Here is a 27,255-nt window from a genome sequence, read left to right on the forward strand (position 1 = left end):
ATTACGATTTACCAGGTACCCATGTCGTGTCCCACATTACTATGTAGCAATATAGAGTGGGGCAATGTACGGGTAGTCTTAAATGATTTAATCGGGCTCCAGGGCTACATTATGATATTATCAGGTCACCCCCAGGGTCAACCTTACCCTCTACAATCACCTCCAGGGTGCCAAAAGCTCTCCAGGGCTCCCTTTCCTCGCTTTTTGTCCTCATCCGATGATCCAAATGTATACCTAACCTTAGGTAGGTACCTGTATATAATTCACAGAACTTATCCATCAATCAAAATCCTCTTTTTGTGACTTTGCAAATTAGTCCTTACATGTAGGTAACTAGCCTAACCTTAGGCCTCTTATATCAATCACCAATCATGTCATCCTTCAGTGCACTCTGGACACAGTTCTTCCCTCCTCGCAATGGCGCCCCGCTCACTGAGTCTAATCTACCTAGCCAGGCTGGCCGCGTCTTCATTGTGACTGGAGGATCCTCCGGTCTTGGGTTTGAGCTCACACGCATTTTGTACCACGCCGGCGGGAAAGTGTATGTCCTAACTAGGTCTAAAGAGCATGCCGAGGATGCATTCACCCGTATACAATCTTCCCAAAGCAAACGACGAGAGAATGCGCCGGAGCAGGATGCGACCAATACGCAAGGGAGTTTGGAATTCATCCATATGGATTTAACGGATTTTACTACCATCAAGACGGCCGCGTGTGAATTCCTCGAGCGTGAAGGCCCCGATGGGCGTCTTGATGTCTTGTTCAACAATGCAGGTACTGGGGCTGTGAAAGACGCACCTCCCACTCGACAAGGACTCGAATACCACTTTGCTGTCAACTCTCTAGGGCCATACCTACTCACGCAACTGCTTATTCCTATTCTGTCAAGCACAGTCAGAAAGAGTCCCCAAGACAGCGTTCGGGTCGTCTGGCCAGCATCTTGCCTCGTTGACTTGGGCAGTCCTAAAACGGGTATCCGAAAGGAGTTTCTACAAAATACTGAGAGTGTAAAGGACCAAAATGAGTTGTACTCCACATCCAAGACTGCGACCTGGTTCGTAGCCTCGGAATTCGCCCGCCGTCAGGCCAACACGGGTATTGTGCAAATAGCGGGCAACCCGGGAAATTATATCACAAACATCTGGCGGAGCACATCACGTTTACTATACTACGTTCTTTGGCCTATCCTTCGAGACCCAGTACACGGGGCTGAAACCTACCTCTGGATGGGATTCTCCCAATCAGTTACCATGGACGATGCCGTCGCCGGACGCTATGCAATCTGCGACGGGAGGTGGCACCCTGGGCAAAGAGAAGATCTCCTCCTTGCGTTGAGATCAGTGGAAGAAGGAGGATCGGGACGAGCCGCCGAATACTTTGATTGGTGCGCGGAGAAAGTAAGGGACTTTCTACAGTAAGACAACATCTCGGCGATCATATTTTCTCTTTTGTCATGATTGAAACTTGTCGATGTCTTTTTATAGCAGAAGCTATGGCTTGGATCTCTCATATAACTTGAATCGCCGATGCTAGTGTGCTATACGAATGCAAAATGAGGCAACATGTCCGAAAACACTCCCCAATATACCTAACCCTTTGCGCAGACCTTTTTTAAATTGGACTTATCTTCTACTATCACCAATCAGGATGTAATGTGATTGGGTTATAAAGGGTTGCCTTTTAAGGGCGTGGCAATATCTATGAGCCTATATGAATACAGTCTACCGCTTTCGAACCTCCTCGAAAATCTGCCTTTGAAACTGCGCATGCAATTCTAGAATCGGCGGGTGCAAAGGGGGTATCAGTTGGCACAACGTCGACCCGCAGATGCCTGTCTCATGGTCTATAAACCATACAGTATTCGCCACTCCGGCCCAGAACGTAGTTCCCTTCGCGAACCGGCCTTCTTGGCCCTCTTTCGCTATCAGCCCCGCGAAGCTCCAGGTCTTTCTTATGGAAGCCGGGATCCTGTGGCTTAGGAAGTTCGTGTGCGTGGGCGATTGGGCAATATAGTCATTCAGAACTTGCTCGCATTGCTCGTCGAGCTGGGGACGGAAGAGCTCGGTGTAGGATTCGGGGGTGAGAAGCTTGGGGTCGCGCCGCATAACCGCGGACAGGAACGTAAAGTATGCCTTGCCGGATGCATGTAGGCCGCCGCCGCCGAGACAATCTTTAGTCCCAAATGATAGGTCGAAGAAGGATCCGTCCACGGCTGGCGGCTGCTCATTTGCATCCAGTGTGCTCATATCGGCCCTTCTATCTCGCATGCTTTCTTTTGTGTTAGGCCAGAACGAGATGTCGTTCTCTATCCCCAACGGTTTCCAGATGCGAGAATGCATGTAATCCTCGAGACTCAGCCCACTCGTCACCTCGATCAGTTTACCTGCCCAGTCGTTCCCGAGGCCATAGGCGAACCCTGTGCCGGGCTTGAACGTGAGGGGCAGAACAGCTTTGTGCTCTACGGTCGGTCCTCCGTAAGGGATCTCGTTACGCGAGGCCCGCCATTTACCAAGCAGAGGATGTAGCCAGTCATACTCGTGTCCAGACGTATGCGAGAGAAGCATCCTGAGGGTGATGGGCGTGGAGTCAGGTACAAACGTACCCTCGCCCTTATCATCGTCAAAGCCGGTTATGATGCCATATTTTCCCATCTCTGGTAGCAGAGGCCGAGTATCTGTGTCCAGATCCAGTAGTTTCTCCTCGACAGCCCGTAGTGAGGCTACAGCGGTCATCAGCTTGGTCATCGAAGCGATTGCGCAGACCGTGTCTTCCGTAAAGGGGAGGTCACGGTCTTCTTTCGATGACAGTCTTCCGAAAGACTTGGAATAGATGATATTGCCTGGTGATGAATTAGTTGATCGGCCATTAGAGAAAGCTGTGAGATCACTATATGCCCTTTAGAAGAGCTATACTCTCTTCAGCACGTAGGATATAACGCACCATCTTTATCCCCTGCAATAAGCGAGACTCCGGGTAGAAGCCTTGTCTTAATGGCTTCTTCGTACACTTTTTCGATCTGATCTGCCATAATTGCAATTGGAGTTCTTTGAAGTTTCTCGGTTCAGTGTGAATTAATTCGAACTGATGGACGGGGGTAGGTAGTAGCCAAATCGTTTCGAGGTTGATGTAGCTGCTGATTGAATAAACCGTACATACTTAGTACCTTGCTCTGTTTATAATGAGGATGCCTAATACAACAGCAACATGTACCTAGGTGGCCAGGTAGCCCTGGGGGTAGCATACTAGCGTTGATATGTTCCAGGTTAATTTGGGGAAAGACAAACTACTATTTAGTATAATCTATAGTAGTACTATAGTAGTACTAGGTCCAGCCTCCTTCTGGCGCTTCTGCCTGCAGAGAACATGGGGTTCTTGAAGGATAGGCTAGGCCGGATGTGATGGAATCCTCCATAACCCCAATTATTTCTGACATAAGAAATAGTAGTTTCTGATGTCAGATTTCTAATGCATGATCGTGGCAGAGCTCCCAATCCGACAGCAGCGTTGAAGCTTCGCGGCCAGACAGGAATAGTTACCTCAGGTGGTGTGGCGATCATCATGCCATCCGCTACTAGCAACCTTGGAACATAGTATGTCAAATACCGACTTGCCATCGTAGGCATCGTCTCCAGATATCGAGGCCCACCTCGCATTCATGGTGAGGGTTGGTGTGTATTAAAGAGACATGCTCGAAGATGAATATCCACACCACCCATCGGCAATCGAGCCAAGATAGCCCTACAAGGACAAAATACCTGGTAGTTATAGGTCTATAACACTTTAGTAGGCTAGCTAGATGGTAGGTAAGCGTGTAAGCACGACGACTGTCCAACAGCTCGCTCTCGTGAGTACTAGGTATATAGGTATCTTTAAGACCTATCAATCTTCTTTGTTCGTAAAATCATTCTTGATTCTGGACAGCTCTGTTGCAATTAAACTATCCTTTTGTCTATTGAGTGGAAAGACATAAAACATAGACAGCTTCCAGTATAGTAATGGCAGCGGTGGCCAAGCATGGTATCGACCTCCTTGAGCATTCGGGTATAGTGGCTACATTGTACACCATGATATCCTTCAGTACAGCCATTGACGCCGCTATTTTATATTCCTTCGCTCTAGGAATATATCGTCTCTACTTCCATCCCCTAACCAAAATCCCGGGTCCTAAATTGGCAGCATTGACAGGATGGTATGAGGCATACTTTGAACTCTTCCACAAGGGGCTCGGAGGCCAGTATACTTTCCACATCCAGGAACTGCACAAGATTTATGGGCCCATTGTCCGTATTAATCCTCATGAAGTCCACATCGACGACCCGAACTTCTATTCCACGATCTACACCAACAGAGAGGGGTACGACAAGCCCGAGAATTTGAAATGGCGTTTTGGGTCACCTGCAGGTCTCTTCTCGACACCCGATCACCATCTTCACAAGATGCGGCGCGCGGCGCAGGAACCGTTCTTCGCCAAAAGCCGCATCAACAAGCTCTCCCCTGAGATACAGGCCAAAGCTGACCTGATGTGCGCCAAGCTGTCGGAGAATTATCTGAACCAGGACAAGCCGGTGACTTTGGACAACCTGTTCGCAAGCTACATTGCTGATGTGACGACGAAGTACGCTTTCGACAGAGATTTCAAGTATCTTTCATCCCCTGACTTTGCTTCGCCGTTCGTGAAAGCCATCCGCAGCTTCAAGGACATCGCACACCCCTGCACTCAGTTCCCGTGGCTCGCCCGAGCTTTGGCCGCGACTCCGGACTTTCTCGTCAGAATCCTGCAGCCCTCGATGTCGTGTGTCCTTGAGTTCCAGGACGACATGCGACGCCTGATACGCGAGGCGCAGGGAGATCTCAGTAACCCAGATCCTCGGAAGCCGGACCAGGCAGACAAGACGATTATCCATGGCATACTACGCGCCGGCTTGCCCCAGGAAGAGCTGGAGATGGACGTGTTGAAAGACCACGCAACTAGCATCATTGGCGCAGGGATCGCAAGCGCGCAGTGGACGCTGACTATCGCATGTTTCCATGTCATGTCAGACCAAAGGATACGCGAAGCGTTGAAAAAGGAGCTGGAGAGCGTGATGCCAGATGCAAATTCGCCGTTGCCGTATAAAGAAATTGCGGAGAAGTGTCCGTACCTCGTAGCCTGCATCGAAGAAGCAGCGCGTCTAGCGTGCGGGCAAATGACGCGATCGCCTCGGATCTCGAAGACGCCGATAACATATGGAGACTACGTGCTCGCGCCAGGCACGCACATATCCCTCGACACGTGGCACATGCACCACAACGAGACGCTGTACCCCCAGTCCTACTCGTACGTGCCTGAGCGCTGGGTCGGCAACCCGCGGGCCCCCGCGCCGTACGACTCGAGGCCGCTGAAGCACTACATGGTGTCGTTCGGCAGGGGCACGCGGCACTGCATCGGGATGAATCTCGCGTATGCGGAGATCACGATCGCGCTGGCGTCCTTGATACGGCGGTTTGACTGGGAGTTGTTCGAGACGACGGATGAGGATGTCAAGGTGGTGCGCGATCTGGTTGCGCCGGATGTGAGTAGAAAGAGTAAGGGGATTAGAGTCTTGGTAAAAGGTACCTAGTTGTTGTAAGCATACAACCTAGGTTAGGATGGTCACGAATGTATGATGTTAACTGAGACATGCTGGAGTTGTCGGCGTACAGGGTGTAACGAGAATGATATGCACCCATATTACATGCATAGGTACCTAGTAGGTATCGTAAGAATTTAGAGGTCTAGTAATAGCATTTAAAGCTGTATATCAGCTTGTGATACCAAAGGCATTGTTGCTAAATAAAAAGTATAATCATTCAATCCTCTTTATGTAGAACAACGCCATTTATAAACGTCGTGATTCTCTCAATTATCCCCTCCAAATATTTCTCCCCCAGCACATCCTCATGTCCCGCCCCCTCCACCTCCACCAGCCTCTTCTGAAACCCCTCCTCGCATTCAATATCCTCGTAGCACTGCCTCTGCAGCGCCGGAAAGCTCATCGTATCTAACTCCGGCACCACAACCAACACCCCCTTCAACCCCCTCGCCGATCTCCTTCCGCCACTTTCCGCCACCCCCAAACCGAGCGTCTTCCAAAGCGGCCAGGGCGTCCACATGGCGAGCTTATAGTACGTCATCATCGTGACCGAGTTCACATACCCCGGCGCAATCTCCCGCGCCTCGCGAACCAGCCTCCCGCACTTCTCGGCGTCGATGCCGTGGCCGAAGCCGACCGCGTTCTCGCCGTCTTTGTTTATCACCGGGACTTTGAAGGGCTCGTTGCCGAGGACCTGGGACTCGCGGTCTTTGGCGCACTTCAGCAGGACGCGCCGCCGCTGCGCAAAGGACGCGAAGTCGAAGTCGGTCAGCGGGGCGACGGCAACGGTGAATGCGAGGCGCGGGTCGAGAGCCGAGGCGGTCAGGGCGACGCTGCCGCCGAAGGAGATCCCGAAGAGCCCGGCTTGCGAGGGGGTGACGGAGGGGAGGGAGAGGAGGTGCGTGAGGGCGTCGGAGATGTCGCTGATGGCTTGTGGGGGGTCGATGTCGTTGCGGAGGTGGCCGCCGCTGGAGCCGGTGTTGCGGGGGTCGTAGAGGAGGGTGGTGATGCCGTGGTTTTGGAGGGAGGAGGCGCAGTCAGGGAGGTTGAGCATGGCGAGGACGCAATTGAACTGGGGTTGTGAGTTAGGTACACATGACACTTATTCACAGGGTATTTTGGAAAAGGGGGGCTGGTGGTAATATGAGTTTAGATGCACTTTTGCAACTGTGACGATAGCATGTTTTATTTTCAAGGGAATAGACAATTAACTAACATTGAATTAACTGAAATTACATTCTCTTTTCGCTCTCCTCGCCATACAATCTTTTTAATTCATTTTTTAATTCTCATCCTTCTCCAGAACTGATACATGTTTTGACTCTCCCAACTTTGGTGTTCTAACAATGTGTAGGGAAAGTAAAGACAATAATAAGAGAATAGTAGTACGACTTACACCCGGGCACATCACAATTCCCGGCCCCGGCTTGGAGGCTGCATACACCCGTCCATGGAGCTCAACACCATCGATTGTTCTGAACTTCGTTTCGAGATACGACATTTTAGAAAATTAGGTATTGTGAAAAAAAAAATCAGGCACCCAGCTAAAAGGCATATATATTAATAGACTTGATGATGCTATCCATACTACCTGTTACGGACCGCAGTGACGGACAGTAGGCCATTCACAGCTACGAATCCTACGATGGGTACCTATCACGAAATGTACCTAAGTACGTGGGTCCATGCACATGCGGATCCAATGAATGGACAGCATTAGTTTCAAGGTTGCCTAATAGAGATATCTATCCGTACGGCGCATAGTATGGGCGGTTAAGATGTGGAGCTGATGAGGGGTAGTCAATAGGGCTGAAGATTACTTTGACAGGGGACAGGGGACAGGGATATAATCTTGGAATGGTCTTGGCCGGGGATAATTAGCAAATTACCCTTGCATTCTACATTCTACCCTACCTACATGTAGTACCTAGTAGGTAGTTACCTAGTAAACTATTTCTTTTCTCACATAATACATTTGTACCTATGAGCACTGCAATTACGTGGTTGTTTCCACTACCACTCATAGCATCATGATCTCTAGCGTGCCGTATGTAAATATGTCCTACGCTTACAGGGTGTGTCATTAACCATGTCCTCCAGGGCTGTTCAAGACTTAAATCTACATAGTAGCCTGGTACGTTGTCAGCAACATCGGTATCGTATCAATCATCAGCAACATCATTCGTCCCGGTCAGAAACCCTGGAGCTAGCAGATTATACCAAAATAGAAGCCTAACTAGCTTGTAGTTTCCTCCGGCAGAACGTATCGTCCCCAATAGGATCTACAAAATGTAAGTTAGAGGACTTCAAGGTTGTGTCCATCTAATCACCTAGGTTAGTTAGTAATCTACCCAAGTACCTCCCTGGGTAGGTACTGAGTAGTGGTCCAGCACCCGTTATCTGCCTACGCAGGTATGTTCTACAGTATCCCTATGCTCGATGTGGCTAAGCCACTGCTCAATGTGCCGAAGAGTCTCAAGGCTCCTACAAGTCCCGTTAAAGCGGCTAGATGGGTCTTAGTGCCGCAGCGACGATTTAGATCTACCTGATTACTATAATTATGATGTTGTAGACAAATCTCTCCTCCTCGTCACATCCGTAGGTAGGCTCCTTGCTAATTCAGACGCCATGGCGAGTACTGTCCAGACTCCTATTGCTGTTGTCGGCTTGGCATGCCGTTTGCCTGGTAATTGTAACTCTCCCGAGCAGTTTTGGAAGTTCCTACTAGATGGCGGGGTCGCCGACACAAGCCCACCACCTTCAAGATTCGACTTGAAGGGTCACTACGATGGGACTTTACGACCGTGGACGATGAGGTCGCCTGGGGGGATGTTCATCAACGCCGACCCCAAAGATATCGATGCCGGGTTCTTTGGCCTCTCCCAGGTGGACGCCGTCTCGATGGACCCGCAACAGAGACAATTATTAGAAGTCGTGTACGAAGGACTTGAGAATGCTGGTCTAAGTCTCGAGAGCATCAAATCCAAACTCTTTGGCTGTTTTGTTGGGTCATATGCCTCGGGTATGTCAAGTATTGCGAACTTATCTGGAAGCGTTGATTGACAATCTTCTGTGCCTAGACTACAGCGATATCCAAACACGAGACCCAGAAGATAGGACACCGAGCTTCACTGTAGGGTCCGGCAGAGCCATGTTGAGTAATAGGATAAGTCACTTTCTCGATATCAAAGGACCGAGGTAGGATGCCGTTCTGCGTAAATATGAAAGGAAACTAACGCCGGTCCAGCATGACGATCGATACTGCCTGCTCAGGTAGTCTCATCTCGGTAGATCTGGCTTGTCGGTATCTTGAAAGCGGTGATGCAGATGGAGCTATTGTAGCAGGGTGTAACCTATACATGAGCCCGGAGCATAATATGGACCAGCAGTAAGAAACCCCCACTTCGACCACCAATATTTTACCCAAAATACCCCTGAAAATACATTCTCATCATAGACCACCTACATGATCCTATTTCTAGAACAGGGGCTAAATCTTGTGCTAGTGCTATGACATCAGCCGCATCGCCGTCTGGGAGGTGTTGGACTTTCGATGCACGTGCAGACGGTTACATCAAAGCCGAAGCTATCAATGCCCTAATATTGAAACGCCTAGACGATGCAGTGAGAGACGGCGATCCGATTCGAGCGGTAATACGAGGCACATCAACCAATAGTGATGGCTGGACGCCAGGAATCGCGAGTCCCAGTGCAGATGCTCAAGCACTTGCGATCCGAAGAGCTTATAAAAGAGCAGGCATAACACGCTTCGATGAAACGGGGTACCTGGAGTGTCATGGAACAGGGACACTAGCAGGTGACCCGATTGAGTGTAAAGCCGCCTCGTCTGTTTTCTCAGCCTCGCGACCCGCGGGCCTGCCTCTACATATTGGATCGGTAAAGAGTAATATCGGACATTCTGAACCAGCAGCGGGGATTTCGGGGATGCTCAAAACGATCTTGACGGTAGAGCGTGGCATCATACCAGGAAATCCAACGTTTGGCATACCCAACCCGAATATTGATTTCCACGCTGCTAAGGTCATGCCCCATAAACTGGCGATAAATTGGCCGAGAGGCTATATTCGACGAGCCAGTGTTAATTCATTCGGATATGGGGGTTCCAATGCCCACGCTATCGTTGAACACCCAAACATCCTGCTTCCGGAGTATGAAGCTAACAACACCACCTCGTATGCCGTCCAAAACGACGACATATTTGCTGACGATGACGAAGATGAAGATGATATCCCACGATTATTAGTTTTCTCCGCGAACGACGAAGCATCCCTGAGAGCTTATGTCAAGGAGAGCCTCCGTCACTTGTCCAATCCTGCAGTAAACATTAATTCTGCGGATTTGTCATATACGTTAAGTGAAAGACGTTCACGTCATTTCCATCGTGCATTTGCTATTTCAAACGGGTGTAATTTTAAGGAGAGAGATGTGATCTACGGGAAGCTTGGCTCAACCCCACGAATTGGCTTTGTCTTCACCGGTCAGGGGGCCCAGTGGCCACAGATGGGTCGGTCTCTATGTCAGCAATTCCCTGTTGCTAGAAAGGTCATCCAGCACCTCGATGAAACGCTCCAGTCTATGTCGGACCCTCCCTCGTGGAGTCTCATGAGTGAGCTTACTGAACCGCGCTCAGCCGAACACATGCGTCTCCCCGAATTCTCACAGCCCCTAGTCACCGCATTGCAACTAGGTCTCTTGGAAGTTCTGAAAGACTGGAGAATACAGCCCTCTATGGTAGTCGGGCACTCATCTGGAGAGGTTGCTGCTGCAGTCGCGGCTGGATTACTGTCCCCGGAGGACGGTATCAAAGTTGCATACCTGCGCGGGAAAGCAGCTAGCGACTTTCAGGGCTCGTCTAGAAAGGACCAAGGAATGCTTGCTGTTGGTCTCGGCGCAAAAGATGCTCAGCAGTATTTGAAGCTATACCCGAAAGTCGGAATCGCCTGCCAAAACAGCCCCAAAAGCCTAACACTATCAGGTGAAGTTGCGGATCTGGAAGGTGTTCAAGGCGCTGTTAAAGCCGATGGCCATTTTGCGCGTTTGCTCATGGTAAACCTTGCGTACCATTCCGAGTATATGAAGGATATCGCAGCCCATTATCAGCTGCTTCTTGAAAAGCACTGCCCAGCGCTCTCGTCGGATCGCGTGTCAAATGAGGTTCGCTTCTTCTCTACGGTGCACGGTAGTTTATGGGAAGAGAAATGTGATGCCAAATATTGGATGGCAAACATGACGTCTACCGTCCTCTTCGACGAAGGCGCGACTGCCATGATCAAGGAGGGAGGTGCAGACTTTCTCATCGAACTTGGGCCAAGTGGTGCCCTAGCTGGCCCAATCAATCAGATCAAGCAGGCATTGGGTCAAGACAAGTCGCCTGTCGAGTATGCCGCTGCCTATGCTAGAGACAAGGATGCCACGAAGCCGCTATACGAGTTGGCTGGAAAGATGTTTACATCTGGTGTTAGCGTGAACTTGATGAAAGTCAACGGAATCAGCTCCAAGTCAAAGCCTCGGGTTATCATCGATCTACCCAATTATCAGTGGAACCATTCCGTCAAGTACTGGCATGAGAGTCTTGCTAGCAAAGACTGGAGACATCGACCCTTTCCCGTGCATGATCTACTGGGGACAAAGGTACTCGGGACATCCTGGAATGCGCCATCTTGGAGGAGAATCCTTCGCTTGAAAAATGTGCCTTGGATCAGAGACCATAAACTTGGTGCAGATGTCGTCTTCCCAGCATCAGCATACATTGCAATGGCTGTTGAGGCTATGTACCAAACGGCAAAGTGCTCTGGAATGGAATCCTTCGCCAACATTCAGAGTGCATCCCATGCGTCGTATCGACTTCGGGATGTACGATTTCTTCGTGCGCTTGTCATTGAAGAGAATGCCGACCATCATTTATACCTCTTTCTGAGTCCTGCTCAAGGCCAAAAGGATGCCTGGTTTAATTTCAAAGTGTCTCTGCTCAGAGATGATACTTGGACCGAACACTGCACTGGATTTGTTCGAATACAAGCCTCAGCCCACGGCAAAAGCGCTGCTATTGAACCACTTCAATATCCCACGCCAGCAAAGCTCTGGTACAAGTCTATGCAGAGCGTGGGATTCAATTTCGGACCTACCTTTCAGAATCTGGTTGAGGTAGAGTCTGTACCTGGGCAAAGAACAAGCCGAGCCAAGATTAACTTCACATCTCCCAAAAGCATACCCACAAAGGAATCTCATTATGCTATTCATCCCTCCGTTTTCGATACTTTCTTTCAAGCAGGGATTCCGTCTCTCTACCAAGGTCATCGAACTCTCATCGAGAAGGCTCTCGTCCCTCAGCTAATTGACGAAATTCTCATTAACCCTGGCGCTGAAGAAACAACGAGCGCAACTGCTTTTACTAATTCCACTTTCGTCACCGGTAGACCAGATAAAGTTCAGAGTTATGCTTCGAACGCTGATATTTATGATGAGAGCTCTAATACTCTCCTTGCTAGAATCCAGGGCCTGCGCTATACCGAGCTTTACATCCCGGAAGCGAAGAAGCGCTCGCACACGTTTATGAGATCGGACTGGAAGGCAGACATTTCCCTCTTACAGAAGAGAGACATCGAGTCTATCTCAGACTCAGACCACGAGACTACACTCCTATCAAATCTGCTTCGTCTCCCTCTTACAGCGGCTCATATGATATCGCTTTTAGCTCATAAAATTGGGGCCCCTTCTGTTGTCGACTTGAATATGGGTTTTGGCGACCTTGAATCGTCTGAGAGGAGCGAGAAACCTTCAACATCCCAGTTACCGGTCTTCCGGCGATATGTGTCCACGTCAAATACTCCAGAGCACCTCCTTGACACCCAGAAACGGCTGCGCGACATTCAAGGTACCGAGTTTCACATCTACGACATTACGTCTTTTAGAGAAGCGCCTTTTACTTCAGACTCGAAGTTCGATCTCGTCGTCCTCCGTATGCCCCCAGCCCACTCTCGGGAACTGGAAACTGCTCTTCACAATGCCCAAAGACTTCTCAATCCCAGCGGCTTCTTAGTCTTAGTCCTGACCACATCCCTTTCGGATGACACTGAATCCGGGTGTGGGTCTGAAGCCGCAGTCTCAGTATCATGGGACAACGCGGACCCGGAATCATATCTCCACTCAGTAGGGCATCTTGTTCGGTCCAGGTCACCTCCCAAGCCACTCAGCCCCATAACGTTCTCGTCGGTGTACCTTTGCTCTCCCCTGGAAACCCCTGGGCCGCAAGGGAATTATGTTAGCTTTCCTATCGTTGACTGGTCCAAAGGATCACGCGAATGCACTGCTCTTATTCGAAATCTCCAAGAACATGGCTGGGCCGGAGCTTTGTTGGAGCCGTCCGTCGCGGCTTCACTGTCGGTTGATATTCCTCTACTTCTACTTGATAATCCGCATTCACCACTGCTCGCCAACATCTCCGACTCGGATTGGGAGTATCTCAAGAGAATCCTGGTGACAGGCCGTAAGGTCCTCTGGCTGACTTCCGGTTCACAACTGAAAGTTTCCTCACCTTTAAACGCGCTCATTCACGGCTTCGCGCGCAGTATACGGGGCGAGAACCCCTCTCTCACACTCAAGACTTTAGATGTTTCTTCTTTCACGAATCCTATTGCCGCAGAGTCTGTGATTCGGATCATGGGAACAATCACCGGACATGATCATGCATTCCACTCCATCGAGAATGAGTATTGTGAGCGGGAAGGAATACTACGTGTTCAAAGGGTTCTACAAGACGAGAAGATAGTTCGTTCAGCCGAGGAGGCCAAGAGCGGGTCAGATTTAATAGAGATGCGACTTAGAGAGAACAGGAACACCGTGAAAATGTACTGCGAGAGGCCTGGTGCTATGGATTCGCTCCATTTCAACGAGGTCGCCCAGCAAGAGCAGCCTCTAGGCGAGGGCGAAGTGGAGGTGGAGATTCGGGCTGCGGGAATGAATTTCAAGGTACGTTCACGTGGAATACACTTTGATAACAGTCCATACGACTAACCTGCACTAGGATGTCGCAACCACGTTAGGCATAGTCCCTGAAAACGAACACCTTCTTGGACTGGAAGGGGCGGGAGTCATCACGCGGGTTGGTAACCATGTCAGCACATACCGCGCCGGCGACAGAGTCCTGGTCCACGGCAAGGGGTCATTTGCCAATCGCAACCGTGTTCCAAAAGAGAACATATTTTTACTTCCTAATTCGCTCTCCTTCGAGGAAGCAGCGACGATGAGTATTGTATACTTCACCGCTGTGTATTGCTTAATGGAAGTTGCTCGGGTGAGGAGAGGACAATCCGTGCTCATCCACTCGGCCGCTGGCGGTGTCGGAATCGCGAGCATCCAACTCTGCCAGTTTCTGGGTGCGGAAATATACGCAACCGTTGGAAACGAGGAGAAGCGGCGCTTCTTGGAAGAGCAGTACGGAATCCCACCATCACACATTTTTTCGTCGCGTAACACGGACTTCGCGGCGGGTATCCGAGAATTGACGAATGGGAAGGGCGTTGATTGTGTTTTGAACTCCCTTACCGGGGATCTTTTGGACGAGTCGTGGAGACTGCTTGCGGATAACGGCACGCTCGTCGAGATTGGCAAGAAGGACATCGTCGATAGGAACACGCTCTCTATGGAGCCCTTCAACCGCAACTGCTCGTATAGGGGGGTTGACATATCCAAGCCCAGCATCCTCGACGATCTTCCTCTCATCGAGAGAATACTTCAAACAGTTCGGGAACTGTTAGTTGGGGGTCACATAAAGCCGATCTCCCCAATGAAGGTCTTCTCCTTCAACCAGATTCCGGATGCGATGCGGTATATGCGGTCCGGAGAACATATCGGGAAGATCGTTATTTCAGATGAAGCAGCAGAGGATGTTAAAGTCCTAGTTCGACCAGCGCCTCTGCGTCTGACTTTTGATCCCAATGCTGCTTATCTGATTGTGGGAGGTCTGAAAGGTCTCTGTGGGAGTCTGGCTGTATACATGGCACGGTGTGGTGCGAAAAACCTCACCATTTTGTCCCGAAGCGGAGCCGATGATGAGCGTTCGCGACGAATTATCCGGGACTTGAGCAGTCTTGGCACGAAAACGACTGTCTTTAAAGGAGATGTCTCGAATATAGATGACGTTACGCGCCTCTTCCAGGAATCGGTCTTGCCTATCAAGGGCGTTATTCAGGGGGCTATGGTTCTACGTGTAAGTGCATGAGTGCATTTAATTGAATTTAATGACGACTAACACATACTCCAGGACAAGACATTTGAATCCATGACGCTACAAGAATACCACGAGGCCCTCTCCTGCAAGGTCGCAGGGACTTGGAACCTCCACACAGCCGCCAAACAAACCAACCAAGCCCTCGATTTCTTCACCATGCTATCCTCCGTCTCCGGCATCGTCGGCACAGCGGGACAGGCGAACTACGCCGCCGGCAACAGCTTCCAAGACGCCTTCGCCTCGCACCGCCGCTCCCTCGGGCTCCCCGCGCACACCGTGGACCTCGGCATCGTAGAGGACGTCGGCTACATGAGCGAGCACCAGAGCCTGACCACCCGCGTGCAGAGCCGGAGCCAGCTATCGGGGATCAACGAGGCGGAGCTGCACGAGATCCTGAAGTTCTCGATCCTGCAGCAGACGGCGAACGGGGGCCAGGGTGTCAGCCAGGAGAGCAGAGCACAGATGATCACCGGGCTCCCGTACCCGCTGCCGGAGGACTCGCCCATCCTGGCGGATATGCGGTTCCGCGCGCTCCTCGTGCCGCACGCTCACGACTCAGGCACGGTCGGCGCTGGGCGCGACGAGGATTACGCATTCGCGGCGTTCCAGTCCATGGTCCGGGCAGCGATGCCGGCCGAGAAACTCGTCCCCGAGGTTATCAAGCTCGCCAATAAGCAGATTGTGCGAGTCCTGGGCCTGGCGGGCGACATGGAGGAGTCGAAGCCGCTGAATAGCTACGGGATTGATTCGCTCGCGGCGGTCGACTTGAGGAATTGGTTCAGGGTGAAGTTGAAGGTGGAGCTGACGACGCTGGATATACTGAACGCAGTGAATTTGAGGGCGCTGTGTGTTAAGGCTGTGGAGAGGTTGGGGGAGAGGGGGGGGAAGTAAGGGGTATGTAAATATGAGCATTATGAATTATGAAAAGGGGGGATTGAACATTGCATGGAGGTGTCTTGTTGTGATATAAAACGCAGGGCTTTCATATGGATTTATTTAATGATTTATGACAACCAATCGATACAAACAATGGATATTATGAAGTTTATATTATTGTATGAGAACAGACAGGTACCAGGTGCTAAAGCTTATAAATTCAAGTTAGTATAGCGTAGGTAGTGTATACGAAGCAACTCAGGGGCTACTAGGTACTACCTGCCTGGCTACGGGTAGGATGTACCTGTGTACTTGATGAAGGTAACAGGTCACATGACCCATATTATGTAACAACAGTTTTCAATAAATACATTTTTGTTTCGTTTTAAACAGTTAAACAGTCTTACAGCCCTAAAGCCCAGACTTTTGTTCAACTCTCTACTCCTCATCCATCCATCCACCTTAAATCGTGAGATTAACTGCCTAGGGTATATATATATCAACCAGCTAAGACTTCTAATCTAATCTCATCTCGTCATCGACACTTCTTCCGCATTCATGGCGTCGTCTTCGGCGAGTACACGCCCTCGCATTGTCATATACCACCAAACCACTCACAATCCCGACGGCAGTCTTATTTCGATTTTGCCGCTGATTACACAACCCGATATTTCACTTACGCATATAATCGTAGCCGCAATTCACATCAATGATGACCCAGATAAACTAACACTCAATGACCACCCTCCGTCTGACCCGCGCTATGTTACCACGTGGGCAGAGTTACGTATTGCCCAGGCTAGTGATATCAAGGTTATGGGTATGCTAGGTGGAGCAGCCAAAGGTTCCTATGCGCGCCTAGATCAGGACCAGGCGACCTTCGAGACCTACTACGGCCCACTTTACGATCTCATTCGAGAAAGGGACCTCGATGGCCTCGACTTGGATGTGGAGGAGAACATGTCCCTCTCGGGTATCGTTCGTCTGATTGATAGACTTAGAGCTGATTTTGGTCCTGATTTTATCATCACTCTTGCGCCAGTCGCCGCAGCTCTTATTGATGTAAGACGCAACCTCAGCGGCTTCGATTACGAGACGCTGGAGGTGATGCGTGGCAAGCAAATCGCATGGTATAATACTCAGTTCTATTGTGGATGGGGTGATGCTAGCAACCCAGTCATGTATGAGATCTGTGTCGCAAGAGGCTGGTCTCCAGAAAAGGTCGTCATAGGCCTTGTCACAACGCCAGATAACGGTCCTGGCTGGGTACCCTTTGAGATCCTGAAACCCACGCTCGCATTACTTCGTCGCCAGTTCCCGACATTCGGAGGCGTGATGGGCTGGGAGTACTTTAATGGTCAGCCGGGAGGCAAGGCTCGACCTTGGGAATGGGCACAACGCATGACAGAGCTACTAGGTAACCCTCGGATCGAAAAGACACAGAACGCAATCGTTCAACATTCCGAGCCTATTGAGATTGATCCAGATGTCGAAAATGGGCCAAAACTTGAAACGCCACAAAATTTCGAATATTATTCTGATGGTTCAATTGAAGATGATGGAAATTGAGCTGGATTTTAGACAGTGAATAGATGGCCATGGCTCATCGAAATTTCATCCCAAGTCACAACCACAGGATTTGAACCAAAAAAAGGGAAAAGAATAAAAAGAAAAGAAAAGAAATTTACTTAATGACGTTTTAGTGAATTTATCGTTCCTGATTCACTCCTTCTTTCAAATAGTTCGGATGAAAAAGGGATTCACTGGGTAAGGAAACGAGTCAGTATTTTTACTAATTCTTGTTTGATTGGGTGAGTTCAACAGACTAGTAAGAATGGCAGCTGCTCACACTTGCGTTGATACTAACGTAGCACGTCTACACATGTGGCCCTGACGGAGATGTGAGCAAACACATCTTGAACAATGATAAATTTGCTCTGCCCTTCATCCTGTATTTGAACAAGACATTTGTTACAATACTAATGATATGGCAAACCCATCTACAAATGCCCTCGTCTCGCTCCGATATCACGACCAAGTTTGCGTGTTATTTCTCAGCATTTTCATATCATCTCCGGCAATTAAACAGAAGCAAATCATCGATAGGCTGGCCGACTGAGTTATTATTATCGTCAGCAAGAAGGCGTGATGGCAGTTCAACCAGACCGTCGCAGTAAAAATGTAAAGGCCAAAGAGACCATCAAAGAGGTTGGGGATGCCCAGGTTATCGAAAGGGCAACAGAGATGCAATTCCTATGGGCTCGAGCCAAGTACAGGCTTCCAGAAATCTCCAAAACCATCAAGTTGAGATGCGATCCTAGACTGATCCCTCGCCGCTTCTCCCCACCACCAGTATCCTATAAGGGGCCGAACCGTCGTAAAAGTGACGATGTGAGGACACTCGACAAGCCAGAATCGGTAGATCCTAAGAAGATGGAAAGGCGACCAAGTCTTCGAACTGCGGGTAACGAAATCAAGAAGTACCTCAACTACCTTCAGGCAAAGCCAGAATTGAAGCCGCGGCAGAAAGACCCTCTTCATCAGTGGTTCGTTGACCACTCCGGCGGCACCCTCATGGAAAAATAACCAAATCTTCCACGAAATGACTTCCGCCAAAGCATCCTTCGTTCAAGCAACCTCCAGCAGCTGACACACCCGAAACATGAAAAACTTTATGACGTCGAAAGCGTTCCCCCCCTGAAGGAATACATATAGTGGGCCGTTGATACAAGCCAGTCATTTGGCCATGCTGCTTTTGAGGTATGGCGGGTTTATTTCAAGCAAGGCGTTCTAGGGTGCATCAATGATTTAAATTATACCATTGAGGCATCCCCTCTCTCTCTTTATGTTTCTCATGCCATTGTTTTCTCTCGTTATTGTTCATTGTTTTTTTTCTTTCGTTAAGCCTCTTCCGTTCTCTTTCAAATCACTGGGCATACCCTCTTGCAGCAAAGTTAGAACCACATAGAATACCCATGCATCGTGGATCCTAACTATACAGGTCCTGGGCACCTAATCCCACTACATCACTAGATAGATAGCTTTATTATAGCTTTCCAGACAGTTCATTAATACAAGAAACACATCACCAAGTCAGACCAGTCAGTCATGATATACTGATAAATCAATATATTAAAGTAGGCAGAAATCCAAACGCCATATTATGCAGATATTGATGATTAAAAATAGAGTGGTCCAAGCGCCAAATGGGGTTTGCCGTTGTCCCAGCTTACAAGGTTTCAACTTGGAACCTTTTTTGTAACTCTCTTTGAGTGCCTTCACCTTCTCCATCTTCTTTACCCTCTTCACCTTCTTCACTCCCAATCAAACACTCATACACTACCTACCTACATATCAATTACACCTTTTTGTGCTCCAGGCCCATATTCTCAGCTATTATCTTAGCCAACCCCTTGAATGTGAGTGTAGGCGCCAATAGCTTCTGGAATGGATAATCCAAGGCGAATTCCTTGAATAGCCATGTTCTCATCTCGGTTCCAATCATGCTGTCTAGACCATAGCTGCCAAGTGATGGACCATCCAACTCGAATCCATCAACAGGCTTCATTAGTATGCTCGATAGACGTTTTGCGATATGCTTCGCGATGACCTTCACAGCAGCCTCGACTCCTTCGGACATGGCTTCCTTGATTGACGTTGCAATATTATCTTTGTCGCTGCCACCATAGCCATTCTTGCTCGCGACGATCTCATCCAATGCGGAGCGTACGTGGCAGAATCGTACGTCGTCATACCAAAGCGCGTCTACGCTTTGTTTTCCTTCGGATGCTAGCATCATCGATCTAGCTAATTCGCGGGCCTCCATTCCCATGACAAATTGCGACTCATCATCTACTTCTGTCGTGTCTTCTATGCGTAAGCCTGCACCGACACCAACCGAGGAATTGAAACTGGTATCTTGGCGTGATGCTACCATAGCCGCCTCAAATCCTTGTAACATTTCCTCCTCGTCGATGCCGTACAAGCCCTTCCGCCTTAGAAAGGACTCAATAGCGTTGTTTTCAGCTACAACCCCGACATCTAGCACAGTGGGCAAGACAAGCACCGTAGCAGGGAGCCCTACAGCATGACGCTGCCGGGCCAGTGCATCTAACGCACTGTTGGCTGCGCTGTAGTTGGTCTGTCCCGTATTGCCAAGCAGTCCGGAAATGTCGCTTGTCAGTAAGAAAAAGTCGAGATGTACGTTCAAGCTTTGCAGCTCGGTATGTATATTGAGTGCCCCCTTTGCCTTAGGATTGACGCAATCAGCAAACAGTTGGTGGTTCATTTGTTCGAATATACCATCCTGCGAGTTTAGGCTTCATGTTAGCGTCGTCTTCTTTATTTTCTACTTAAAAAAACGCATTTCTTACCTTCAATACCATCGCTCCATGCACAACGCCGCGAATAGGCCGTTCAGCGTGTAATGGTGCTAGAGCTTGGCGAACAGCCTCGTCATCGGAGGCGTCGGCTCGCAAGATTCTAGTTGATCCGCCGGACGCATTGATATTCTCGATTAAGTGGGCGGCCTCGGGCTGATCAGCCCCCGATCTCGAAATGAAAGCAAAATGTCGTGCTCCGCGTTCCATCATCCACCTGGTTAAGCTGCGACCTAACCCCCCTAGGCAGCCTATAAGGAGGTATGTAGCATCGGGTGATAAGAGTAGTTGCTTGGGGTTATGGAGGATCTAAGTGGTGTTGATGTTAGCTAAGGGTATGATTTCAGGATTCTTCCTACACCGGTTAACCTCTGAAGACTTACTTTGACTCGACTTTCTCCTTGGCAGTATCGTACAACGGTCGCCTTTTCATTCTCCTCATCCGTAGGGGCTGCCCCTATATCTCTAGCTTCACCTACATCCACTACGTTAATGCTATCCTGGCCATCGCCAACCAGTAACGAAGAGTGAGTTTCAAGTAAGTCCAGTGTCAACTTTAGGAGCTTTGCGTTGGCCCTCGGCGAAGCATGAAGAGACTTCATATTGCTGGATACAAAGGTTGCGCCGCGGGAGAACGGCAAGGGGTCTGGCACGACGTTCAACGATGTCTTGTTCAAGAGCAGGAACCGACAAGATGGAGGGATGTGTCTCCAGACCTCGTGGCTCAGAGAGTCAAAATCATGGGCTATGATTGTTATAGTCCCCGATGAAGATTTCTCGTGTTGCTCGCGAATAAATGCAAAAAGAATGCCCATCTCACCCGAAAGGACGATTTGCTCAGGGGTTAAGCCGACCTGGGAAATATACTCATCCCATTCTGATGCTGAACGGGCTACAGCGCTCATATTCCAACCCAAGGCTTTGGCAAGTATCTTCAGCGACCTCACATCAGCTTTGGGCCCCGGGAGTGACAAGACAAAATCGCCCTTTTCGAGTTTAGCATTGATGAGGCAAAGATGTACTATTGGACAAAGGGGTGGCATGATTCCGACGAGAACCTCTGGGGAAATCCTGTCCGGATTGTCGTCGTCGATGATTGCATATCCGGATGTGCGAATTACGGTCCGGAACCCATCGTACACAAACGCAATGGCGGTCTTTCCGATAAGCTCTCGGCTCTCAGAAGAGCCAGCACCAATGATAATGCCTTCAACCAGTACTTGGGTTCCGCGGGTATGTGAAGGCCACTGCGATGCCAGAACTTGTAATTCGATTTCACCACTGGCGAGAACGGTTGATTGCAAATCTTCGTCCTCGAATACCAATTGGCCATCTGTAGTTTGGGCACTGATTTTCAAATTTCCAGCTAGTAGCTTCTCTTGAGGCTCTCCTGGACTTGTTCCATATTCTATGCCTTCTTTCGGATAAACACGGCCAACGTGTAGCACGCCCTCGTGCAACCAAAACTCGGTATCGCGGCCGGAACCTTTCGTATCCGCCGCCTCCAAGCGACCGATTATGGCGGCAGCCACATTTCGCGGCTCCTCGTGTAAGTCAAAATCTAGCAAGACAATCTTAGAAGCCGCTTGTTCAGATCGCAAGGCCCTTAGCAAACCCTCAGCCATTCCCATGCGAACCGCTGTAGTGGCCGATACGCGGCCCTGCCTTGCGCCACGTGTAACCCACAACACGCGCACACCAGACAACAGCACGGCTTTGATGGCGTCAAAGCTAGCGGGGTCGGCGAGCATAGATGCGGATATGGCGCCTGTTGTATCGTCTATGACTACCCGATGATTCCTGTCCAGGGGGCCATTTTTAACGAGCTTCTGGCAAACTTTGTACTGTCCTCTAGCCTCGGACAGGATGCTTCGTAAATCATAGCCTCCTTCTCTCGCAGAAAGCACCGTCATATCATCCCCACTAGCCGTACGAGGGCGTGCGCCATCAGGAATGGTCGATTTTTGTGAATTGAAGAATGCAACCTGTTCGCCTATATTTAACGTGAATTTCGGGCTTGGGAAAGGGGTCGAGAATAATGCCGTCGATACACCAAGTAGCCATCCACCTTCCTTTAGGAATGTGAGCACGTTTTCAGGAGGTATCCCCTCTTTCTTATTATGCGATTCGACTATGACCAGGTCATGAAGCCCAGAATTTTCATGCAACCAACTCTCAGGTGCAGTCCCAAGAGCTACCACTGATACACGATCATGTGCCTTCTTCGATAATTTAATAGATTGCACCGACTCTTGGGCTTTGATATCAAAACCTACAGTCATAGTGGCATTAGATGGCAGCGCATCCAATATCACCTCGACAAGCGATTGAACTTGGGGGCTAGGAGTGCGCGCGACGATAAAAGCCTTCCGCACGACTTGTCGATGACTAATCAACTCAATACATTTCGAGATGCGTCCAGAAGCAGTAGAAATACCCGGCCAGAGTCGAAGAAAGTCGTTTTCACGCAGACTCGTGATATCTGGCTTCCATTTTACCACGGAAAATGGGTTGGATTCAGTAGGTTCCACTGCACCCTTCTCGCTATCTATACTGCTAGCTGGAAGGGCAGCTTCGTATGTGATACAGGTGAGATTCTTGACGTCTAGCAAAAGCTTCCCGTCAACGCCATTGAGCCGGACGTTGGTGTTGAAACGCCGCCCATCAAATCCATTTGTCCATGCCTCAGCATGGCCTGCAATGGAATTGAGAGGGCCGTCAGTAACGGGCTGACCAATATCTGCGGCATACAAGGCCATTTCCTCGATTCGAGTTGGCACGACACCCCATGGCATGTCTTTGTGTTTGCCCGCATGTATGGAGATAATAGTAAGTTGAAGGCATGCGTCGATAGTAGTCGGATGTATAAGATAACGAGACTCGCCCTTCATGACTCCCGAACTCTCACACACCGTCATATCTGCCGTGGCATGGAAGACGCTGCGATCCGTACGCACTTGCTGCAACTGCTGGAACGTCTTGCCGTAGTTGAAACCGACACGTTCAAAAGCGTCATACCATCGTTTACCCGATACTCTTTGCGTTAGGATAGATTCATCCACAGGAACCTCCTGTCTCGACATTCGTACGCTCGGCTTGTGACTTGCTGAGATCCGGCCGTCGCAATGGACAGTCCATTCACCGTTGGCAGCCAACGATTCCACAGAGAAGGTTTGCCAACTATCTTCTGAATCCGTATTCTTGGGCTCTTGGAGGCGAGTGATGATTTCAACACCATCATCATTATCAGGCACCACGAGGGCTGTCTTGATGTCCACATCGCGTAGCGTAACGCCTCCAAGAGTCAGTCCCGCCGACTCGCGCACCTGTCGTAGGGCTTCTACAGCTATCGACAGGTAGCTCGCCGCAGGAAAGATAGCTGTGCCACCAAGCTACAATCCAATTGTTAGCTCAGGGTTATATCACAGCGCGCTGATTTGCCAAATGGTATAACATATGTACTTACATTATGATCCTTCAACCAAGGGATATCACGTTGCCTCAGAACGTTACGCCACGTCGCCGACCTGCTGGAAAGCCCCGAAACACGACTACCTAAAAGATCATGACGTGGAAACACACGCGCTCGCTGTTCAGTGCTAGAACGGCGTTCAAGCCCGCACTGTTGTTCATAATTCCACTGATAAGGTGGCAGGTTGACAAGCAGATACTTTGTATTGGACTTCGAAATAGTGGTAGTGGCAGGAAAACCTGCTGAATTGACGCTTTCCAAGTCTACGGGGTATCCAACGATAAAAAGAGAACCCGCAACTGAGAGAAGCTGATAGGCATCATTCTCTTTACGCACAAGGGAAGGTATGTAAGTGAAGCGTTCAGCGACTGCCTTGTCCATACGACAGATCTGCTTAAAGTGGTTGGCCAGGGATGAATGCGGGCCAATCTCAATAACATGATTTACGTGAGCAAATTCTTCATCAGAAACTAGCCGTTGGGCTGCGGTACTAAAGAGCACTTTCTGGCGCAGGTTTTCGCTCCAATAGCTTGCAGGCAAGGAGTTCGTTCCAGCAGGAACAAGCTCCCCAGTGACGGAAGATATCATAGGCGAGCGTGGTCGACACCATTTCAAGTCTTCTTCAGACAAGTTGCCCACCGCTCCGGAAAGCATGACTTCATACGCCATACCTACAGCCGCCATATGGGGAGAATGATACGCCCTCCCCGTTCGGAGGGCTCGGGCATGAACGCCTTTAGCCATAAGCTTTTCACAGACCCGCGCGATTGGCTTTGGTCGCCCACTTAGAGTTACGCTGTTCGGTGAGTTCTCGCATGCAATACAGACATCCTCAGGGGTTGCTGGTAGGTACTCTTGGATCTCGTTCGGTCCCAACCCCACTGCCAGCATACACCCGGACTCCGAGTACGCGGTAACGGCATGACCACGGCAAAAGGCAGTTATGATAGCCTCGGGGGCACTTATCAGACCTGCTGCATACGCAGCCCCTATCTCGCCAGATGAATGGCCAATGCTTACCTGAGGTACGATATCCCATTGTGAGAAGAGGTCTACAAGCGCGATCTGTATTGCCGTGCATAAAGGCTGGGATATCTCGGCCTCGTGGATTCTACTCGTCGCAGCTTCGCTATCGTCCTTTAGCAACTCGACCATGTTGAAATCTGGCTTTGGTTCAAGCCCCTCAAGTATCCGGTCTAGCTTTTGGATAGTTTGGAGTATTGTCGGGAACACTCGAAGAGCAATTCTGCCCATACCCACCCATTGTACCTGAATTTAACTTGTTAGCGAAGAATTCGGCCTCTCTCAGCGGTTCCGCACTTACCCCTTGTCCTGTGAATAGAAAGCCGACGCCAACTTTCGTCTTAGAAACAGCACCGCTCTGTAGAGTTGCCGAGGTGAAAGCCTTGAACTCTCTCCCTTCCCGTGCTATTGTGAACGCCCGGTGCGAGAACTTAGTACGGTGAAGATTCAAGGTGTGCGATAAATCGGTGAGATAGAACTCTGGAGCCACTGCGGCTATTGCAGCAACATTTCGGGTCAAGGTTGGCTCATCGTGTGCCGAAAAGCATAGCAGGAAGGGCTTGTCGGATGAGCGGTTGTATTGAGCCTCCTTTTTGGGTTTCGCGTGCTGATACCACGGATATAGTGAGTCAATTGACTCAACTATAACGTGGCCATTGGTGCCTCCATATCCAAAGGAAGAAACGCTTGCCCTTCGCGTTATGTATTCTTTAGGCCAGCGTACTGTGTCGGCCTGGACCTTTACCTTCCACTCCTTTTCCAAGACTGGCGCTCGCAATAATTAGTGACAGAGAAATGGGGAGAATATGAGTGTGGCAACCTACTCTCAGGGTTCCGACTCTTGAGGGCAAGACCAGGAATCAGAGCCGCCTCAGTCATTAATGCCGCTTTCATAACGGCGAATATACCGCTAGCGGCTTCACCATGGCCAATGTTCGGTTTCGCCTTTTTTACGTTAGTACAAGTCCCTGGATAATGAATGCGGCTGATCTAATTCAAGAGAGAAGATGATCGGTCAGCAGACGAACTTACAGAACCGATAAGCAATGGCCTGTCCGGCGGTCGTGTATCATTCATCGCTTGTGATATAGCCTTCACCTCGATCGGGTCCCCAATAGGCGTACCTGTTCCATGTAGCTCGGCGTACGCTGTCAAGTTGGGGTCTAAATCTGCTCGCTCGTATGCCATCCGTACAACACGTTCTTGGCCCTCAAGACTCGGGTGTGTGATTCCCGCCCCCTCTACCTTTCCGTTTCTAATATCACATAAGATGTAAGTTTCAAGCCCAGAGCAACCAGAACCAGACATTACTATATTGTGTAAACGACTCACGTGTTGACTGCAGTTGAACGAATTACTCCCCGAATCGTGTCTCCATCTTTGATCGCATCGGGCAGGCGCTTTATATATAAGGCTCCAACGCCCTCGGCACGGCCATACCCATCGGCGGACGCGTCGGGGTTGTGGCATGTCGACGTAGAAGATAATATGCCTAGCTTAGCCGTATTCATATGTTGATCTACAGTAAGTATTAAGTTTACACCACCAACGATGGCAGCATCACAATCTCCATTGCGAAGTGCGTGGCTGGCCTGGTGTAGGGCATAAATTGAGGAGGAACACGCCGTATTTATAGTAAAACTGTGTGAGGCACGGTAAGTTTCGTCTCGACTTTTCGGCATCCATGGATGGTAATGGATAGCATACCTTGGTCCCTTCAAGTTGAAAACATTGCTCACACGGTTACTAATGATGCCGGGGTCGACTCCGGTGGCAGTATAGTTATGACGGAAGTCAGGATCTCGCATAGATATTTGTTCTGCGCCATTAAGAGTCAGCAACTAATACAGTTTATCCCAGCATTCACGAATAAGGGGTCATGGAAGCATATGAAAACCTACGATAGTCGGCTGTGAAAGACCCCACAAAAACGGCAGTGTTCGATCCAGATATAGACTCTAAAGTTACACCCGCTGACATAAAACATTCGTAAGTCACCTCGAGTATCTTTCTCTGTTGTGGATCTAATGATTGAGCCTCCGCCGGTGTGATATTGAAAAAAGTAGGGTCGAAATCCTCGGGCCGGCCGTCGAGAAAAAAACCCGGTCGGTCCAGGTCCTCGTGATAATGGGCGTCGACGTTGAAACGGGACGCGGGAACTTTTGGACTCAGTCCCGTTCGCTTCGAGATCAACATATCCCAGAAGGTCGAGTCAGAATCGACACCACCGGGAAGTCGACATGCTACATATTAAAGGTTAATCCTAGGTATATCAAATTGCAGGTGGCCGTCTGAGATGATTCGCTTCAAGGATTTCACTGCTTACACATTCCACAGATGGCGATGGGCTCGAGTGCCAGATTCTCGGGCTCATTATAGGATGAATTAACGTAGGGAGACATCTTGGTATGATTGTTCTTGGTTCTGGCTAACGTGAGGATGGCGTTTGACCACTTTCTAACTACTTTCAATGGACTCTTAGATGACAAGTCCGCCCGCGTGACGGGCATTCGTATAACAGAATATGTTGGAGGATTTTTTTTCTCTTCCGGATATTTTTTTTCTTTCCTATTTAACAACCCAAGCTCTATAAGTTTAGGTCCAACGTGTTGACCCCGTCCAGGGCATACGTGTATCGTCCCA

The 27,255-nt window shown here is 49.6% G+C and overlaps 8 protein-coding genes across 8 annotated transcripts; 5 read left to right on the forward strand and 3 right to left on the reverse strand.

Annotated features, from left to right (window-relative positions):
• Window positions 1–30: 30 nt before the first annotated feature.
• On the forward strand, window positions 31–1,570 carry GGS25DRAFT_282493 (putative steroid dehydrogenase). The gene is made up of 2 exons (XM_049257480.1): window positions 31–244; window positions 330–1,570. The coding sequence occupies exon 2, from the start codon at window positions 372–374 to the stop codon at window positions 1,416–1,418; it is 1,047 nt and encodes a 348-aa protein (XP_049116709.1). The 5' UTR covers window positions 31–244; window positions 330–371; the 3' UTR covers window positions 1,419–1,570.
• GGS25DRAFT_282444 (beta-lactamase/transpeptidase-like protein) lies at window positions 1,570–3,363 on the reverse strand. The gene is made up of 3 exons (XM_049257479.1): window positions 3,211–3,363; window positions 2,941–3,130; window positions 1,570–2,839 (listed from the first exon to the last, which is right to left on the reverse strand). Exons 2-3 carry the CDS (start codon window positions 3,026–3,028, stop codon window positions 1,722–1,724), a joined length of 1,206 nt encoding a protein of 401 aa, XP_049116710.1. The 5' UTR covers window positions 3,029–3,130; window positions 3,211–3,363; the 3' UTR covers window positions 1,570–1,721.
• A 415-nt stretch (window positions 3,364–3,778) lies between these two features.
• On the forward strand, window positions 3,779–5,715 carry GGS25DRAFT_282601 (cytochrome P450). Its single transcript, XM_049257481.1, has one exon. It carries the CDS (start codon window positions 3,996–3,998, stop codon window positions 5,598–5,600), a length of 1,605 nt encoding a protein of 534 aa, XP_049116711.1. The 5' UTR covers window positions 3,779–3,995; the 3' UTR covers window positions 5,601–5,715.
• Window positions 5,580–7,232, reverse strand: GGS25DRAFT_282618 (Alpha/Beta hydrolase protein). Its single transcript, XM_049257482.1, has 2 exons — window positions 7,009–7,232; window positions 5,580–6,684 (listed from the first exon to the last, which is right to left on the reverse strand). Exons 1-2 carry the CDS (start codon window positions 7,111–7,113, stop codon window positions 5,830–5,832), a joined length of 960 nt encoding a protein of 319 aa, XP_049116712.1. The 5' UTR covers window positions 7,114–7,232; the 3' UTR covers window positions 5,580–5,829.
• Window positions 7,233–7,532: 300 nt separating this feature from the next.
• On the forward strand, window positions 7,533–15,759 carry GGS25DRAFT_490825 (uncharacterized protein). The gene is made up of 9 exons (XM_049261031.1): window positions 7,533–7,659; window positions 7,713–7,802; window positions 7,860–8,024; window positions 8,084–8,634; window positions 8,693–8,810; window positions 8,860–9,000; window positions 9,119–13,601; window positions 13,657–14,841; window positions 14,896–15,759. The coding sequence occupies exons 4-9, from the start codon at window positions 8,241–8,243 to the stop codon at window positions 15,751–15,753; spliced, it is 7,179 nt and encodes a 2,392-aa protein (XP_049116713.1). The 5' UTR covers window positions 7,533–7,659; window positions 7,713–7,802; window positions 7,860–8,024; window positions 8,084–8,240; the 3' UTR covers window positions 15,754–15,759.
• A 379-nt stretch (window positions 15,760–16,138) lies between these two features.
• GGS25DRAFT_282661 (glycoside hydrolase family 18 protein) lies at window positions 16,139–17,597 on the forward strand. The gene has a single exon (XM_049257483.1). It carries the CDS (start codon window positions 16,297–16,299, stop codon window positions 17,305–17,307), a length of 1,011 nt encoding a protein of 336 aa, XP_049116714.1. The 5' UTR covers window positions 16,139–16,296; the 3' UTR covers window positions 17,308–17,597.
• GGS25DRAFT_282677 (uncharacterized protein) lies at window positions 17,597–18,837 on the forward strand. The gene has a single exon (XM_049257484.1). The coding sequence runs from the start codon at window positions 17,887–17,889 to the stop codon at window positions 18,322–18,324; it is 438 nt and encodes a 145-aa protein (XP_049116715.1). The 5' UTR covers window positions 17,597–17,886; the 3' UTR covers window positions 18,325–18,837.
• Window positions 18,838–19,096: 259 nt separating this feature from the next.
• On the reverse strand, window positions 19,097–27,014 carry GGS25DRAFT_521744 (uncharacterized protein; the record flags this gene model as incomplete). The annotated part of the gene is made up of 11 exons (XM_049264104.1): window positions 19,097–20,044; window positions 20,112–20,426; window positions 20,501–23,509; window positions 23,584–24,858; window positions 24,914–25,377; window positions 25,437–25,557; window positions 25,645–25,867; window positions 25,945–26,253; window positions 26,320–26,431; window positions 26,514–26,855; window positions 26,939–27,014. The coding sequence occupies 11 exons, from the start codon at window positions 27,012–27,014 to the stop codon at window positions 19,097–19,099; spliced, it is 7,194 nt and encodes a 2,397-aa protein (XP_049116716.1).
• Window positions 27,015–27,255: the final 241 nt, after the last annotated feature.

The sequence above is a fragment of the Hypoxylon fragiforme genome, assembly GCF_022984875.1.
Source record: "Hypoxylon fragiforme strain CBS 206.31 chromosome Unknown GGS25scaffold_5, whole genome shotgun sequence".
Lineage (NCBI taxonomy): Eukaryota > Fungi > Ascomycota > Sordariomycetes > Xylariales > Hypoxylaceae > Hypoxylon > Hypoxylon fragiforme.